Genomic DNA, 19,295 nt, shown 5'->3' with positions numbered 1-19,295 from the left:
CCTGGGTTCTTCTGCCGAACTGGTCCTTGAACCTAGCTTTCCTGACAGTGGAGAGCTGGGGTGGTTTCCATGGAAGATAACTAAGTCCCTTGTATAAATGCATCAAGCCTCACTGTAACTAATGAGGGCTGCCTGAGGATTTTAATGTTACCCGACTTTCTGAAAAATCAAATCTTTTTAATGTATCTGAGGAGCCTGATTTGAAAGAACCCTGGCAGTGAAACTTTTTTTTTTTTTTTCCTGAAGAACCCTAATGTGATGAAAATACCAAACATATCTCTTCTACTACGGACTTTATTCATTTAAAAATATTTTATTTGTATGGACACTTTTAAAAGCCAGAAATAAAGTCACATCTAAGCTGAGCTGGATTTCAGAGGGAGGAAGTCATCTCCCTGAGAGGAATATTTGCTGTAAGCAGTAAAGGCTCAGATCATTCCAATGCCCTGGATCACTATATACATTAGCATTTCTCAAAATGCAGCCCCTGGAACATGGATTCCATAGGGTGCGAAAATGATGAAATTAGCTGGGGAACAAGGGGTCAAGCTTCAGAGCCTTGACTTTTTTAAACTGCAGGACTTCTCAGAGCCTTTAATGCGCCAATATGCACTGTCAGTCTCTAAGAGGGAGATGCAATATTGCTCAAAAATATTTGACCGCAGAGAATCAGCAGTCTAGGAAACATCCTTGGAAAAATAACTCACTCATGCCTCCTTAAAAGAACACCATCGAAAGTATTAGTCCTACGCCCGGGGAACTGCTTAGTCTCCTTTCAGTTTGGGTAGATGCAGGTTATATCTCATGATGTCTGTTTCACCTTTTTTAAGGAAAATTAATTATTAGAGTTGCTTTTCTACATAGCAATAACGTTTGAACTGGAAAAAAAATTTAAGGTTCAACTGGTTCCCTCTACCCCAAATTCACAGATGACCTGCACTGGGGAGGCTGAGTGTCTCACACTTCCAATCAGCGCCAGTGGGGCTGTGGCCAATCCACCGCATGCCTGACTTGGACTTCTTTCCTGCACTGCCTCCTTCTGTAGTCCCTCCCAGAGAAGTACCGCCTCCCCAGTGATTAAACCCAGGCTGCGGGGGGGGGGGGGTGGGGGGGGGGGGTGGGGCTGGGAGGGGGTGGGAGGGGTAGAGTCTGTGTAGGGGGGATGCGTTAGCATCTGAGGAGACATGGGCCCCAGGTGGCAGAGTGAGCAAGCAGGTGGCAGCTTCACATCCACGTCATCTCAGCATTCCCCACAATGGACAACTACAACACACGTTCCATGGTGGAGGGAAGCGTGATTCTGGAGACCCTCAGAAAGGTTAATAGATAGATTGGTAAACTACTTACTAACTGAAAAAAGGGAGGGAAAACCATGAAAGTATACTTCTGGAGAGTTGCCTTGGAACAACAAATCAAATCAAAAATTAAAACCAAGAAACAAAACATTTGAAAAATCAAAATTAAGGCTAAAAAAGCAAATAGAGTTCTAATAACCTTCCAACTGTAAGTCTGGCTGTCTCAAATTAGATTTCAGTTCAAGAGTGACACATGTTTTTCCACTAACAATTTTTTTTTTTCTTTTGGAAACCAAAGAAAGGCCAACTGGGCATTCCCCTCTACATTTAAATGTTCACCCAGCACATGAAAGCTGACGAATTCATGTAATGTGTTTTGTTTCCAGGGCAGGAAATTCCAAAGGGAAGGGAAAAATAATCAAACAAGCGGTTTTCGGATCTTTCCACCATTAACCCTAATCATGATTCCAATAGTTTGTAGATTTGGGCTAGTTTTCGCTCCTATGAAGTCCAAGGATTGGAGAGAGAAATTCAGAGAACTTCAGGCCTTGGCTATCTGTCCTCAGGAAAGGAGCCGGGATTCAAATTCATTACACTTTAAATCAAGAAATTTTACATTTATCGGTAATATATGGTATGCTTCTCTAAATGTGGTAGCTATGGGGGAGAAAAAGATTCTTGGGCACATCACCTGGGTACCGGCAAGGCACTCCCTAAGGACAGGAGATGACTCAGAGATTCACAAAGAATAAACAATTGAGCCCTGCTTGGGACACAGCACATTCAGCAGAAAACCCAGTGGGTGCTCATCGCCCCTAACAATTTACTAATTAAGCGGGTATCAGGTGTCTCACAGAAGAGTCAGGACTTCAGCCTTCAAAGGTTTTGAAGGAACGCAGGGCTCTGTGGGATGTGACAAGATAAACACTGGCAGGGGGTAGAGGTAGGTGGGTTTGTTGTGCAACAGGAGTGGCCAGGCCATGGGAATCTATCATGCTATTCTAGAACGGGTAAGATCCCATTTGAAGACAGAAAACTGGGCAGAAGGCAACGTGCGCAACAACTTTTCCGGAAAAGCTGAAGGTGGCAATTGCCTGTGGGCATTGTATTAAAGGGAAAATGTCTATTTTAAGAAATGGATTAAAAACTACATAAGCAGTTTATAAACATCATCTTCGTTTTGCATTTCATAAAGCCAGGATTGCCATGAAAGCCAAGTTCAGAACACTTAAAATGCAGCTCAGTAAAGCCAGAGTGTTTCTTGGTTTGGATGATTTATTTTAGAGGATAGTCTCATTTCTGCCTGACTGTGTGTGTGTGTGTGTGTGTGTGTGTGTGTGTGTGTGTGTGAGTTTAACACAGCAGGGTAGCCATCAGAAAGATGAGCATATTAGAGAAAGTGGTTCTTTCTGACAGAGGCTCCCCTTAGGAGCTTTTGTTCGGCATATAACTGAGCATTTGGGACAGAGATGAGCCCTTATAAATCGTGGATACAGAGATTAAATTTTCTGGCAGTGCCGCAGAAGCGAACATTGAACAAATGAGTGAAAGGAGGCAAGCCTGGCCCCTCCTGGTGAGACCCACATTTAAGTCCCATTTAAGGCCTTGATCAACCAGTGTTTCATTTTAATACAGGAATCTGTTTGTTTGTTTCTTTTTTAAATGGACAGGTCCCCGAGCACCACAAAACAGACTTTGAAATTTCCGTATTATTTAAAAGCCAGATTAGATTAAAACACTGTCCAATTTCTCCGAATAGTTTCATAGGTTTTCACACAAACCCTATATTTTCTTTCCTTGCAAATGGAAAACAATTTAGAGCATTGTTTCTCAAGATGAAGTACCTAACACGTTGGCCAGTGGGATCCCCAGTGGGGATTCTATAAATCCACATGCCTGGGCTCCAGCTCAGGCTTACTGAATCGTAAACTCTAGGGGTGGGGCTCGGGGGATCTGCAGTTTTCAAAGCTGTTTGTGCGATTTTAATGCACAGTAAAGTTTGAGAACCACAAATTTAAAGGGCTTATGACCATTATCTTTACAGTATCACCTTGATCACTGTATGCTTGTTACATTAATTTCTAAATAGAAAAGTCAGAAATATATAGAAATAAATTATGTGCATAACGTTCTAATTTGCCTTTTTAAAACATGGGATTTTTATCCATGTATATTAACTCCAGGAAAGCATATGAGTAGCTGAGAACCAGAGGCATTGTATCCTGCTCAAAATAGGTCTCCTTCACTTTTCAAAGAGGAGGTTGGAACTTGGGTACCAATGTCTCCTTCTGACCCACCCAGCTTTGGGATTTTCAAATTGGCAAGATTTTTCTCTCAGATAAATTTGATGGAGTTTCCTATCCAGCTTATCAGTTAGGAAGATTATCAGAAAATGAAACATCAGGCAAATGAAGCAGGTCTAACAAGAAAGGAAAAACCATAAACCATGTTTACACAGAGAGGGTTCCTGGCGGGGACCTGGGTCATTGAATGAATGAGCTGCAGGGGGCCACACAAAGATGTCAGGTTTGGGATGAGAACGAAGATGAGGAGACACAAACAGGTGGAGAGGAGATTCGGTTCTTGAAAGAGAAGAGGAGGAGGAGGAGGAATCTGACACTAAAAAAGTGAAAGAGAAAAAAAAAAAAGGATAAAGGCAAAAAAAAAAGCTTTAGAGACACAAAGGAAAAAAATAAACTAGCTTTTAATATACTCACATAAGCTGCAAAGAAAATGAGGTCATGTAATACACAATCATTCCTCTACTGGACAATAGAATACAAGTGCTTTTCGAAGAAAACAAATTTGTTGTTTTTTCCACTGGTTATTTAATTGTTCTGCAACAACACCATGGAATAAAAATAACTCAGATTTACCTGGGCACAGACTCGGCAGCATGATCCGCTGAAAATAATACATCTTTAACCTACAATATCCAGGACATTCTAGAGGAGACCGTTTTTCAATTGGAAAGGTGTAGACCTTGGCTATTCCTAGATTTGTTTTTTATGAGAAGCATTTATATAAAGTTTACTTGGAAGTGAAGGTTTTCCTAGGTAGAGATACTGAGGTGTAACCATAGGTCATGGTCCCAGCATTGTGACAATGGAGGGCTAAGCTTTCCAAGCTGGTCTGTGGTCGGGTGCACAGGCTGAGCACTGTGGAAAGGAAGTTGTCACCGCCACTTTCATGCCTCACCAGTGGGGACATATTCAGTAACAGGGAGACCACCGCGGCCACAATGAAAAATTGTCCCAGACACAATGGACCAAACTTTCAAGGCGAAAGAATCATTTTGCTTTAGATAGGTGTCTGGTAATATCTACCAATGATTAAAGATAAATCTCCTTACTCCACATCCTGTTTTGTAGGCAAAAGGAAGAAAAAAAAAATTTTTTTCATCCTCTATTTAAGGAACTACCAACTTATTCCTAAGAAAAGACAATGATTCATAGCTTCAACGTTAAGACTGTCACTCTATCTAATTCCTCTTTTCTGTGGCTGGGACCTATTAGAGGTGGGGGGAGGGGAGCCAGAGGTGACAATGGGAGGGAAATCATGTTGTTTAGGGCGCTTTTTCAATTTGCCACATCCACTTAATGAAACCAACGCCTACTCTATTAGCCACAGTGGACTTGGCCAGTCCAAAGCTTCTAGACATGGGTTCCCCTTATGTTATTCCACAGTTGTTCATATGGGCGATTTTGGAGGTGGAAAGCCATATCCTAGTTAATTAACCACTTCCCAAATTGATAATGCTGAGCCCGTACCTTATAATGACCCAGATGTATAATAATAACATGGTGCTTCTCTTTTTTAAAAGTTCTCATCTCTTTGACATATATACTGGAATTTTAGTATACAAAATATGATGTCTGGGGTATGCCTTAAAATACTGTATAAAAACGAAGTATGGGACAGAAGTGATGGATGGAAAAGGAATACTAATCGTTGAAAGCTGGTGGTAGGTACATGGGGATTCATTATATTGGTGCCTCTGTTTTGGTATATTTGAAAATTTTCCACAAAAGAAAATTAAAAAAAAAAAAACACCAAAAGGAACGAAATTTTAGTTCTGGAACACAAAAACAAGTGACCCAAGAGGGTCTGGGGCTTCACAAAGGATTCTACCTACACCCTGGGTAATTGAGAACGGACAGGGTCATGGTGGTAGAGGTTCACCATGGCCTTGGCCAAGTCATTGTGGATGCCAGCACTGTGCGGCTTTGCTCGTGTTGGATGCCTGGGCCCTTTAAATTAGGGAATTCAGGAAAGGAGAGAAGCACCAGGTGCAGCACGGACCAATACTATCAGCGAGCTGTCACCTGCCAGGGCTGGGTCCTCTCACACCATAGCTGACCTCGGTCACTTTGTTTCGATTCAGGACCATTTTGACCTTGGATAAGTTCCTTTTCTCTTTTCCTCTAGAGCCCAGTTGCTTTCCTAAATGAGCAGTGCTATTCAAAATTGGCCAGCCTCCTCCCTCATGTGCACTGAAGACTGTGGCAAAGAGAAGGAGGAAGATGGCTGAGGTCCCTCAGGACAGAGAAGCCCGGAGTGTAAAGTCTGCGCCATGGAACGCTACATTGCCGTAAAGAACGTGGACATTTTCTGCAGGTGGGTATGGAGGGGTCTTCGGGACATGCCGTGAAGTGAAAAGTGCCAGGTGCTGGATGGTGTATCTACACAGTATTATGCTATTTTTCATGTAGGGGGGCATGGGAAATCATATCTATGATTATTTGCATGAAAAAAACACTGGAAGGGCAAGCATAAAGTTAATAAAAGTGGTTACCTTTAGGGAAAAACAAGATGGAGGCACAGGGATGGGAGCAAAACTTCTCTATGGCACCTTCTGAATCAAAACTCAGAATCTGTGGGTCGTTCACAAGTCAGGCCATCCACAAAGGTGAATGAATGAGAATGTGCTGGCCCTCTGCCTGCCCCGGAGCTGAACTATAGAAAACTGGGCTCTCTTAATCAAGATGGAGGCTCCCTTTCCATTTTTAGGTGATTCTTCCTCATTTTTGTCTCTCTGATTTCAATTGTCATTTCAGAATGTTCTACCTTCATTTACAACCAGTCAGCATTGATAAGGCCTCCTAATACGGCCTTCCACATTTCTGATTCCCTGGCCTCTTGGGTAAATAATCAGTGGTGTGCAAACCAACAACTGGGGGCTCTGAGAGCAGGGCCAGTGAACAATTGGAGGGATTCCTACAAGAATCATCCTGTAGGGATCATACAACAACAATAAAACGGTCAGTGGCCAGGCCTGGAGGCTGTGCCGTTCAGTTCTCCTGTTGTTCGAGGGCATCTGGGTCAGCAACCCCACTCCGACCACCTGGGCTCCCAGAGTGAGGGACGGAGCAGACACGCAAACCCCAGTAGGGACAAGGGCGCAGCAACGCCCTGACTGCGCCACATACACACCTCCCCTGGATCCTACCGCATCTCAGAAGGCCTAACCTGGCCGGGGACACTCTTCAAGTCTCTAGGGAAATGTCCCACGGGGCAAAGGGAGAACAAATAAGGACCTCGCTTAGGTTCTGCCACCATCTGCATTCAATGCGATGTGGCATTCAAGTCTTGGGACTTCAGGGGAAATTAAGGTCCAGGCCAGCTGGAAGGAAAGGGAGTCTGAATTTAGTAGGGCTGTCCTCACGGGATCCTGAGGAGGGGGCGGAGGGGGCAGCCTCGGGCAGCCGCAGCAGCTGTTCTGAATCAGCCGAAATTGCTGCCAGTGCCACAGTGAGCTTCGCCCCCTTCTCCCCGTGGTGTCCCAGCCTCACCCTGCAGTGGCTAGAGCCGACAGCCTTGTCCTCCCTTGCCAGCAATGAGGGGGTTCGATAGGGTCTCTAGGAGGACTGCCGTGCTATTTAAAGTCAGAGGCTCCCCTCCCCAGGACTGCTGGTCAATGAGGGGGCGGGGAATCAGGCCACTGCAGGGGGTGGGTTTCTCTGTGGCTTTGTCGGTCTGCATTTTGAGCAGTGGCCGCCAGCCCTGCTGAACTGCACTGATCTGCAATTCGCGCTGCATCCAATACCCAACACTCTTAACCTGGGAGCCCCAGGGCCCTGGGATCAGACTTCTGAAGCTGACTTTAACTTTGGTACAAGGGAACCTAGCCAAGGAAGGCAGTCTGCAGGCAGCTGTGAGCATGGGCTTGGGCGAGTAGCACATCTGGCTTCTAGAGGTGGCATCTCTCCCATCCTGCCAGGGGCAAGATTTTTCAGGAGATGGCTGTGCATACCCCAGGGCTGCTCTCTGCCTTTCTCTGGAAGGGCTTGGGCAGGAGCTGGGACCTGTCACAAGGTCAGGAGAAGGACCTGGAGGCTCCTTTCATGAAGCCAGCCCAGAAAAGAGGAGGCATACCCAGATGGGGATGAAGTCTTACACAGGCCCTCTGCGGGGCACCGTGGCGGTGGACGGGGGGTGAAGAAGCAACAGAACCAGCTTTCAAATGATGCTCTGGAACTACCTTTGAGGCTCGAAGCAGAGGGGAACTTCTTTATATCCTCCAAACCACCACTGAATAGTCGGTAGAACTATTAGAACTACTTGTGTGGAGTTTTGGAAATGACAGAGGTGTATTTACTCCTCTGTACTTGGGCAAATGTGGAAACGCAAATGACAAGGTATACACACTTGCTCGGGGGACAGGAGAATCAGAAGCTCAGAACCCACCTGTGTCCCTAAAGGGCCTTTTTGCTGGGGGCGGGGGGTGGGGCGGGGATGTTCCTATGGTCAACTGATTAAAAATCAAAACCTGATTTCAGAAAGATCTGAAACTTGGAGAGGGAGAAACAGAAAAGCAGAGGGGAAGCTTCATGGGGATGTGAACAATCTAATTTTAGTTTTGAATTCGAGGCTCTGAGAGCACAGGGACAAATAGAAAGATCGCAAAAAGCTGTGCCAGGCAGGCGCTATCGTGTCCCCCCCTGTGAACACACACTTGAAAAGACACTGGAGAAAATGCGCCTCGACTGAGTTTAAGCTCTTAGCGCGAGGAGCATTTCCGAGCCCCGTCCCTGGCAGTCTTCGTCCCACGCCACTCGCCACTCTGGGCCAGCCCCACGCGCTCTCGGACACCGCTCCGTCCCCTCTGGTCTATTATTCTCACCTGTCTCGGGATCGCTGAAGTCTGGCAAAGTAATTGTGTTAAGCTGTCGTCTGTCAGCAATGGTTCTATCTAAGAGGCTGCTCCCACGTCCAGAATCACTGCAAAACACAGCTGCAGAGGTCAGTCCTTGGAAGGGGGACAGGGGAGAGACACAGAATCAACCATCGCCGACCCCTGACATGCAGTAACACCTTCTGTGTGTTTGGGACGCGCTCCTCAGCACCTCTCCGTCGCCTACAAGGCATCCTGCGTCCTGGCTCGGCCTGGGCTGGGATCCCTTTCCATTCTCACTGTCACAAACACGCTTAAACCACACCCACAGACCCTTGCTAATTTTAGCCTCTTTGGTGTCATTATAAGACACAAAACTGAAAACTTGAAGCCAGGTTCTCCGTCCACCTTAGAATGGGGCACTGATTGGCCTTCTGTGTTGGAAGTCTTGGAGCTCATCAAGCCCATAAATACACCACCCTCGAATTGTTTTACAAATCAACGGTCTACAGCTAAGCCCTCACTGCCCAGAGAAGGCACCTGGGCATTTCTAGAAGACCCTTATGCCTAGGTCCCTCTCCAGACCAAATGCATCAATATTTCTGGGGTCGTCCACATTTTTCTGAGCTCCCCAGATGGTTCCAATGTGTAGATAGATTTGAGAACCCCCGGCTCCTACTTTTCAAAGGGCAATCACAGCTGTGGCCTCCCTTGTGTCCCTATCTAATAGTCGTGAGATCACATAGGGAGCTGCTGGTCACTGGCACCCCCTGACATCCAGCTTGTCCAGTGATGAGAGGCTGGAGAAGGCTGGGCCTTGAGAACACACAGCATCGTTCGGGCACCAGCCTCCAGGCCTGCATGTTACCAGCTTCCTGCACTGAATCCCCCTCCCCAGCGCCCCGTACAGAGCAGGCTTGGCACCATGTGTTTGGCAAGTCACACGGGAGACCACCTGGGGCCTAAGTGGAAAGAAACACAGGTAGGGGACCTTAGCTCCTACAGACTCTCATTTTGTTTTGTTCTAAGAAGCCTGTAAGCAAAAACAATTGCATTCTTCTTTTTTTCCTCTATCATGATATTCCATCCAAGAAGCTCCAAAAAGCAGCCCATCTATATCTTGAGGTTTGAGTCTATAACGCTTTTCTTTGAAGCTATTTTGTTTTGTCGATCTGGGGGCTCTAGGTGTGGTATTTTTTTTGTTAAGAAGTTCAAATTCTATAATAAAGGGACACAATATTCTTCCTGTATGCAGCTGTTGCTAAAAGTGGTACAAACAAGATTTGGTATGAAACTTAATATGGTTTGCAGGCTGTAATTTCCACGTCCAGTGATGTAGTTAGAGAAATCCACAGGAAACAGATGGAAACTTGCTTCAGTACAGACTATTTGTCAGCCTATACTTATTATATCATTGGATACACGTTTTTTGGAAACTGTTCTATTAATTATTTCCACAACTGTGAAACAATAACTGTCTCTGAGCAGAAGACAACATAAAAGTAGGTGCAAATGTTCATGGATCACATTACTGACTGCATTATTTCTAACATCGGTCTGTTCATGCCTGTATTTTTAATATAAATATTCAAAAAATATTACAAGGAGTTATGATCTGAATATTGCAATGGCTCCCCACCTCGGAGCTTTTCAGAAGATGTCATCTCAAAATATAGTGATTTTTTTCATCGCCTTGGGTATTCTAGGACACACGGTAAGGTGCTAGACATTGCAGAGAAAGGATTCGCCTGGGTTTTTGATGGGCTTGCTTTGGCCATAAACCTCCAGGCTTTCCCAGCTCACCAAGTCTCATTGCCTGGGATTAGCTGCGATGTGTGCCGCTGGGTCCTGGAAGCCAGCCAGGGGTCTGGGATCTTACCTTCTATCTGTCCCTAACTAGTAGGTCACTCTCTCTCTGTGCCTCAGGGTCTTCCCTGTCAGGTGAAGATAAGGATTGTTTTCCCCGCATACAGCGGCATGAGGCTGAACTGAGGTCATGTGGACAGCGCATTCAGAAGATTTATAACTTTCACGTACACTCCATGCGTCATTATAAATACATATACCCACAAACATGCACCCGAGGTGAATGTGGCTGGCTGATTTCTGAGGACCACTTATTCCTAGCCTTCTAGTACAATGGCAGGTGCGGGGAAGCGGAGTTAAGGGCCTCCTACTCTCAATGTTAGAAACTGCTGCTAAAACCCAAATCTTAACTTGTGAGCCTTCCCCACTGTTGTAATGACACAGGATCAACTTCCCCTCCACCAGCTGAGAGACTATGGGCTGTCACATTCCTTCTTTCTTCCTCAGAGTTCCTTTTGAAAACCGTGCATGAGCAACAATTCACTCTTCAAAACGGAGATGCTCATTTCCGCTCTGAACGCTGTGACTGACTGAGAATTGTGCTGGTTGCTTGAAGCGAGTTTTAGTTCTACATTTATAGGGTGTGGAGTCTTAACCAATCGAGATTTGCCTTTGCAATGACCCCTGGGATATGGAGGAAAAGGCAAAGGGAGGCCCTGGCCACCCCTTGAGTCTCCTTACCTCTCTCACTCTGGCCAGTCTCTCTCACAAGAGCCTTCTTCTCTCCCTGGGGGACCCTGCTTGGGCCCCTGCCGTGGACCACCCACTCCCACCTCACTACCAGTGGCCTCAAGTCCTGTGCCTGGCCCGGAGGCTGCTGGGGGCCCCCCTCAAGGAGGACGGCAGGAAGGGAAGAACCATTCCTGGTCAATGGTGCTAGTGGAGGGTTTAGGGGGAGGACACTGGCAGGAGCCCCAAATCCACGGTATGTAAGCTGTGGATATCCACACAGGTAGACGCACGCATGCAGGTGACTTCTGCTCCCCGTCAGGACTGAACATTTAGAGTACATTCTAGTGATGGTTACAGCTATACTGGAAACCAGAAGCTTCTCTTGGAAATCCTCCACCTCCCACAGCCCGCAGAGGCTGTTAAACACAAGAGGAAAGCTGGTGGTGGGCTCTGAGTGAGAGCCCGGGGGTCTTTGTGGCGACCCGGCCTCCTACCGGCTTCTGAACTAGCGCCTGGCACAGTATTTACTGGATGGAAGAGAGGGGCCTGGGATGGGAAGCCAGAGCGGGGTGGGTGGGAGAGGAGGAAATGCCTGTTTTTTGTCCAGGCCCCTCCTGGCTGGCTAACTAGAGTCAAGGCAAGCTCCCAATATCCCTGGCCCTCAATTCTCGTCAGTAAAATGTGTATGAAAGAACATGACATTTGCCTGCTTTATGGGGCTGCTTGGAAGATGGAACGAGAGCACGCTCTGTAAAAAGAAAAGCTTCCCCAAAATGCTGGTGACTATTAATTAGTACCGGATGGGGTTTCCAGCTTCCAACTGAGGTTAGAGTAAAGAAAACTTTTTTTTTTTTTTAATAAAAACTTTAAGTGTGATTTGCAAGTAAGCGATTGAAATAGGACTGGGGAAGAAAACATTTTCTTCCAATGACATGGCTCCGTGCGATGGAGATGGTCCACGTGGCAGGGGTGAGGGGGATGGGAAAGAAGTGGTTAACAATGAAAAATAAAAATAAAAGAAAGGAAGTTGGTTGCGACTTGGAGAGGCAGTGTGCATGGTGCAGGGAGCACTGATGTCAGCTCAGACCTGGGCCTGAATCAGAGCTCTAGTGCTTATTTAATCGGGACAATTTAGGCAAGTTATTCAGCCTTGTTTATTCTCTATAAAATGGAAAGAAGAGTCTCGATCTCACGAGGCTGATGTAGGGGCTGAAGATAAGGCACACACGGATGGCCCAGGGAAGGGTGCTGCCATCCCCAGCTGAAACGCTGACTGTCCATTCCAGGAGGCTGCCAGAACCTTCTGGTGAGGCCCTGGTCACCAGTCCCGCCGTTCTGAGCGGCTGAGCCAATGGGCACAAGGATTGAAGGGACTTGCTCCTTCACTGAGAGAGTGGAGATGAAACAAGAGACAGCTTTCTCTCCTAAAGGCAAGTAAAACTGCAGACCCAGCAAATAAATCCAGGCTTCTGAAATGACACACACCTTTGCCAAATGTATACTCGAGAGAAAGCCACCCACCATTTTGCTCACAGCAGAGATGCATTCTCAGCCTGCAGGTGGAACGCTCTTTGCAAGTTGTCTAAGGCTCGGTTCAGCAACTAGCTCAGTGTGATCTTCCTTCAAGCAAAGATCAAGAGGGAACGAGTTGCAGGGAACAGGAAAGCTCGGTCTCTTCTCCACATGGCCTGTTACTGCTCCTATCTCCCTCTGTGCCTCATCACCTCACCGCGGTAGGGGCCTGGGCCAGCCCCAGGGTGGAGCTGGGAGGGGGTGGGGGATGGTGGGGAGCCCTGGCAGGCGGAGCAGAAGCCCCTCCACGAGTGAGCACGCTCAGAAACAAGGGCGCCCCGACTCAGGGAGTCAGCGTGGACCTTCTCTGGGGAGATACCAACCACCTGCCAAGATGCTCTCTGCCCGGTTTTTATTGCACTTTTTTTTTTTAAGCAGGGATGCTTCTCATGCACTTGTTCATGCGATTCTACCCTCTTCTAGAACCATGCGTGACCTGATCATGGACTCGAGGCTGCTGGACCCAGAACTGCCCTTATCTGGAGGACAGGGAAGGAGGATGCCATCCCTTGTCAAGACACAGCCCTCCCCTCTTCATGCTTCATTCTTCTGCTGGGGTCATGTCTAACCCAACCATACTGGGGAGGATGTCTAAGTTTGCACAATGGTAAGGCCTACAGGAGCAACATTTATTTATATCCCAGAGAAAATAATAAAGTTAAAAAAAACAATCAGGAAGCTCCTTACTAAGGGGCTGCTCAATTACCACCCCTCTCCCCCTCCCCCAAGGCTTTGGGAGTCGCTGGAAGGGGCAGTCTCCCAAACCCATGGTGGGTCCTCCTCCACCCACCCCCACACCCCCTCCAGACTCTGCGCCTGGAGCCAGGGCTCCTCCCTGCTCTGGCCCTGCAAGATCCTTCAGGAAACGGAGGAAGTGTGGACGCAGCCCAGGCATTTGGTTAAGTATTTTTAAAAAGCTTTCCAATTCTGCGGTTTTTTCCTCCTCACATTCAATATTCTTGGTTGCTAAGTGGGAGGAAATGTGGGGAGGTGGGAGAGGTGTGGAGACGGAGGGAAAATTGGCAACATGAAGGCTGATGGGTTTATTTTCTCATTTCGAACGGGGGTACGGGCAAAGGAATGCTCCAGGACGGAAGCAACCAGCCTGGGGAGGATCTCCTGTTAGCGGCGCTTCTGGCCAAGACTCTTCCCTAAATCCTGCTGCTTCTGAGAGGCCGGGACTGGGGGGCTTTTCGGGAACATAACATGGGCCTTTTCTATTTCTGCTTACAGACTTAGAAAAGTAGGAGTCTTTAAAAATTAAAATGATCTTTATTTTCAGAACACATCTGCAAAAGGGAAGAGGCCAGTTTCAGGATTATCTTTTCACCAAGAGGAAGATGGCGCACGGGGCGGTCACGTGCCACAGGCCGTGGCTGTGATAGGGATTCTTGGCTAATTCTCGTGACCCCAGCTTTGCAAGGGGCACGGGGCTGGCCAGCGTGAGCCCCCTCCCTTCCAGCTGCACTGCCCACAAGGCCCTGTGGTCACAACTCTGCCGAATGTCAGTTCCCTAACACGGAGGACCCTGATTTTGACTTTTTTTTTTTTTTTTAAAGATTTTATTTACTTATTTGACAAGAGAGAGAGCACAAGTAGGCAGAGTGGTAGACAGAGGGAGAAGGAGAAGCAGGCTCCCCGCCGAGCGGGGAGCCCGATGCGGGGCTCGATCCCAGGACCCCGGGATCATGACCTGAGCCGAAGGCAGACGCTTAACGACTGAGCCACCCAGGCGCCCCGGATTTTGACTATTTTAACTACAGAAATAAAATCCCACATGGAACCCCTCCCCTCCTGCCCTCTGCTGCTTCCCTAACGCCCATCCCACCCTTCCTCTCCCTGGGCCCTGCACATCACGGCCACCAGCCTGTCGCCTCCTGGGGGGCTGTATGGGGCAAGTGACATCCTTCGTTAGTACACATTTACGACTTGACTTGAATATTTTTAGGCTCCTGACTTTTAAGAGCCTTGTGTGGGCTGTCCATACATCTTGCTATGAGCTTGAAAAATGTTCCAAGTGTATGAGTAGTTGTCTGAATGCACTTGAATTATTAGGTCCCTTTTCATTAAATGACTTCCTTCCAAGGGCAGGACACACTTAGTAATTTAAACAGACGCCAGGAAAAATTGACCAGACTTGAAAATGGGCACAACAGGTTACTGGGTGTCTTTCAGCGATGAGTTGGGGGTTAACTAGGGGGACTTCCCCTGATTATCTGCCTCGGTTGGGTGGGCACCCCTGACTGACTCCGACTGATTAAGGTCATTTTACTGTTCTGCAGGCGAATGAGATACAACTGATTTCCACCCTGTAAAAAGACAACCCCAAACCATATATTTCATTGTCCTATAGGATACTGTTTTTGCATTTCTCTGCAAATTCATTTCCGTTTATCTATCTTTCAAATTCTTCTCTGAATGAGTCTTAACATTTTACTGGTTCCCCCGTTAGTTAATGAGGTAAATAAAACATCTGATACATGCTTATTTTATATCTCTTTGTGTCATGATTTTAACTGTTTGAAAATTATACTTTATCATGCCCATAGTGATTTCTACTCTCCTTAGTAGGACATGGCCTGCTGTCTCTGCAGGTCTTTTAAATACTACTCTAAGACCCCCCCAGTCTGGAGTATGTAATTGACTACTCTATCCATAAATTACCAGAAAAATGGTAAGACTTGTCTAAGAACTTAAATGAATGGCTGGTTGAGAGAAATCAGGTGGTGGTCAATCGGTCACTGGGCCTTGTGGGTCACCATGGCAGCAACAGGAAAAGAAACTCCCAATCTGGGGGCTTCATCAGCCACTGGAAGAAAAGCCCCTGACAATGGAGTGTGTATGGTTCCACCACTATTATCTGCTGCTCACGAGGACCTGGAGGTGCACAGGGCAGCAGGGGTCATGTCTGCGTGCTAACCGCCCATCAGAGATGGCCCCGGGAGGCGGGGACCCATGCAAAAACCACGCAAAACAGGCACTGCTGGCCTCTTACCTGGGATTGGTTAGGTTGTAGCAGGATTTCCATATTTGTAACATGTGCTTACAAGTGAGGAGCGCCTCGTCCGGGCCCCGGCAGAGTGACTCCAACTTCACTTTGGAAAACAGTAGTCTATGATGGGGAGACAAAGGGAGAAAAAAACACAGCTCAAGCCAGAGAGTCCCCACCAGAACCACCCATGGGGCCTGGCTTAGACCCGGAGGCGACGGCACTCATTCTAGAATGGGGTGGGCAAAGGCTTGATCCGAGGGAAGCAGGGGCAGCAAGGGCCAAAGGTTCCAGAACTCCCAGTTCAATATATGGCTTTGTAGATTGAAGGCAAATGCAGGTGCACCCAATGTGACCATTTGTGATTAGGTTAAATGCATCAGAGTGGCTAATTTTGTTGAGAGCGCAGGAATTTTATTAAGAGCCTGCTTTTTAAAACAAAACCAATTTATTTGCAAAACTTCAAAAATTCATTAAAAGCAAATCTTGATTTATTTACAGATTTACACAGGAGACGTGACTCAGTTGATATAAATGATCTACAAATCCCCTTCCACCAAGATCCTCATCATGTGAAGGTGAGTAAGTCTTGTGAGCTTTGAAAAGGCACATAAAGAAGAGGGCATCTGGTCAGGCTCTCTCTTCAGATCTTCCCAGCCCTGCTACTGAAGGGCTAGGACTTCACCAGCTCACTCCATAATCACCAACTACTCCTTTCTTATTTTTATTACCACCAATGGCTTTACCCTCTGCCCAGACCTTCTGTGAGCTAAGCTTAGACCCTTCTCTCTTTCTCGGCCTCTTGGTTATCCCATTCCCAAAGTCTACTTATGCCTTCCTGAAGACATCAGCTCCCCTAGTCCCTGAGCTCATTAGTACTATCCTTGTGAAGCCCCAGCATGAGCCCAGATACCTTTCTGGTGGTCTTCCTGTTCCTCCAAGTTGCCCAGCTCTAAGAAACTCTTTATGAAGATCTCTAAAAATCATTTTCAGTCCAAGCTCAAGAAACTACCGTGATTCCCTACTGCTTGTAATAATAAGTCAAAATTCCTTATTGAGTCCTCGAAGGCACCCTGCCCACTGGCCACTCCTGTTTCACCACCCCATTCTGTGCCATGAATCCTTCTGGACCCTTCACTCCTACCAATATAATTTATTGGCCAAAGGCCAGGTTTCTTTCCTAAGTCTATGAATATACATGCCGTGTCCTCAGTTTTATTTTTTATTTTTTTTTAAGATTTTATTTATTTATTTGACAGAGAGACACAGCGAGTGAGGGAACACAAGCAGGGGGAGTGGGAGAGGGAGAAGCAGGCTTCCCGCCGAGCAGAGAGCCTGACATGGGGCTTGATCCCAGGACCCTGGGATCATGACCTGAGCCGAAGGCAGACGCTTAACGACTGAGCCACCCAGGTGCCCCGTGTCCTCAGTTTTAATCTGTATGAATCTACTGCTCTCCTTAATTCTTCCTAAATTCTAAACCCAGCTACAACCCCACCTCCTCAAACAATACCATGCTTACGTCTCTGTCTATTCTACTCTCTATCACATTAGCTGGTATTTGCTGTTAATGATAATACAGAGAAGAAAGAAATGGGGGAAGCTCCTGTCTATTAAAGACCTTCTCTGTGCCAGGCTCTGTGTTTGGCACTTCACAAACACAACCAAGGTGATCTTTGTAATAACCCTTCTTGGTGTGTGGTATTTATCCCCCTTCCATAAAAGAACATCAACCCCTCATTTCCACAGTGCCTAGGATTGCACTCTGCGGCCACACTGGCTCATTGACTAGTTTCTCTACAAACCACAGAAGACTAAGAAATGTATTTCCAGTAACAAGAGAATTCCTCAACCATGCATGATGTAATGGCCTCATTTGAAGGCATTTTGGAGGAAGAAAGTCTCTTTTTTCTCAGTGGGAGAGGGAAAGGGGGTGCTCCAAATGCATCACTGCCCAAGCTCTGCAATGGTTTAGTACCACCCCCTCCCTCCAAATGGAACACAAGATGCCCAAGGGGCTGCTGGGGGCTCTTGGAGGGTTCAGGGTTGCAGCCTCCTTGAGCATGGGTCTGCGGACAGGGATGTAGCCTCTGATCTACAAGCAGGTGGGATAAAGGGTGAGGCCAAATGTGAGAACAGGGCTCGACATCTGCTCAAGAACATTTCAAGAAGTGGAAGTTCCCTGAGGTGTTTCTCAGGAGCCAAGTGCCAACTCTTGCTGATGTCTTCACCAGTCCAGAAAGTGATGGGAGCCTTTTTCCACCAGAATCTCCCACCAAACTTGGGTCAACTGGGAGATGCGTTACAAAGGGTCACCTTTTAGCATTTGGAAGAGACCTATTCAGACGCCAGAGACCCTCCTGGGTCTGGCTGCCAAGCAATTTTGGCGAAGGGAGACCCCACCTAGGACCGTGGTGATGTTCTCCGGGAGGCATGCTGAGCTCTTCTGGCTTAGCCAAGCTTGGAGCTTGCCCGCCCTGGGGAGGGGTGAGGCTGTGGGGAAGGCTGCCCTGCGTGCGGTGGCGGTGTGGCTCCACCTGTCCAGTTGTCCCTTAACCGCACCCAAACTACAAAACGCCAGAGCTCATCTCTAAGCCTCAACTTAGGGGCACGGTTGCATGCAAGGCTTCTTGGCTGGAAAAAGAACTTCTAATTAACATGAAATAACAGCCTTCAAACACTTGACTCAGGATGTGGAGTTGAAAAGGTGTGGGCTGAATTTAAGAGAACCAGACAGGAAGAACAATAGTAGAAGTGCTGAGCACGGGCACCTGGGTGGCTCAGTTAGTTGGGCGACTGCCTTCGGCTCAGGTCATGATCCTGGAGTCCCGGGATCGAGTCCCGCATCGGGCTCCCTGCTCGGCGGGGAGCCTGCTTCTCCCTCTGACCCTCCCCACTCTCATGTACTCTCTCTCTCTCTCTCTCATTCTCGCTCTCTCAAGTGAATAAATAAATCTTTAAAAAAAAAAAAAGAAGTGCTGAGCACAAATGATGGGAAAGGCACCTGGAAGTGAAGCAGGAGGAACAGCATGAGAGAGACAAGCAGAGAGAAGGAGCTAGAAAACACGGGCAGGGCAGCAAAAGCAAAGCCTGGCCGCTGCTGTCGGGTACGTCCCAGACGATGGGCAGAATGCCCTGACACGCCGAACCCTGGTTTTCCCTTGGACGCACAAATACAAGCAGGAGAAGAGGAACCACCGCCGACAGACTGCTCCTTCTCACCACGTCCCCAGTCCTCGGCTTGGCTACGGGCAGAGAACAATCCCGAAAACAGGACAAGTGCTGTTTGTCATCATATTTGCCGAACTCTGCTCACACATTTCAAGACTGTTCGAAAACATCTGGCTCGGTGTATGCTGCATTAGCACAGAAATGAAGAGAATGCAAACAATGCCTGGCATTGGCGTGCTGCAGCGGATGGCCAAAGATATTAGAGATTCAACCTACTGAGGAAACCCTGAGGACAAAATGAGAAGTCATGAAAAAGGGGGCGCCTGGGTGGCTCAGTTGGTGAAGCGTCTGCCTTCGGCTCAGGTCCTGATCTCAGGGTCCTGGGATCGAGCCCCGCATCGGGCTCCCAGCTCAGCAGGGGGTCTGCTTCTCCCTCTCCCGCTGCCCCTCCCCACCGCTCCTGCGCTCTCTCTCTCTCTCAAATAAATAAATAAAATCTTAAAAAAAAAAAAAAGTCATGAAAAAGCCTGGGACAAACCAACATCAACTACATTCCTGCATGTGGAACTGCCAACCTGGCAGAGCAGAAGGAAGGGACCACAGGCTGAGATGTCTG

The 19,295-nt window shown here is 47.5% G+C and overlaps 1 protein-coding gene across 1 annotated transcript in view; it reads right to left on the bottom strand.

The window, feature by feature from the left end:
* Positions 1-19,295, bottom strand: part of TTC7B (tetratricopeptide repeat domain 7B) — a 222,981-nt gene that overhangs the window by 51,724 nt on the left and 151,962 nt on the right. The window contains exons 15-16 of the mRNA XM_044918052.1: positions 15,515-15,631; positions 8,419-8,516 (exon numbers count right to left, since the gene is read on the bottom strand). Coding sequence (XP_044773987.1) covers positions 8,419-8,516; positions 15,515-15,631 — 215 coding nt within the window. The remainder of the gene's footprint in view (positions 1-8,418; positions 8,517-15,514; positions 15,632-19,295) is intronic.

The sequence above is a fragment of the Neomonachus schauinslandi genome, chromosome 9 (assembly GCF_002201575.2).
Source record: "Neomonachus schauinslandi chromosome 9, ASM220157v2, whole genome shotgun sequence".
Lineage (NCBI taxonomy): Eukaryota > Metazoa > Chordata > Mammalia > Carnivora > Phocidae > Neomonachus > Neomonachus schauinslandi.
Note: the sequence above shows the minus strand (reverse complement) of the source record. Positions and strands in the feature narration are given on the sequence as shown.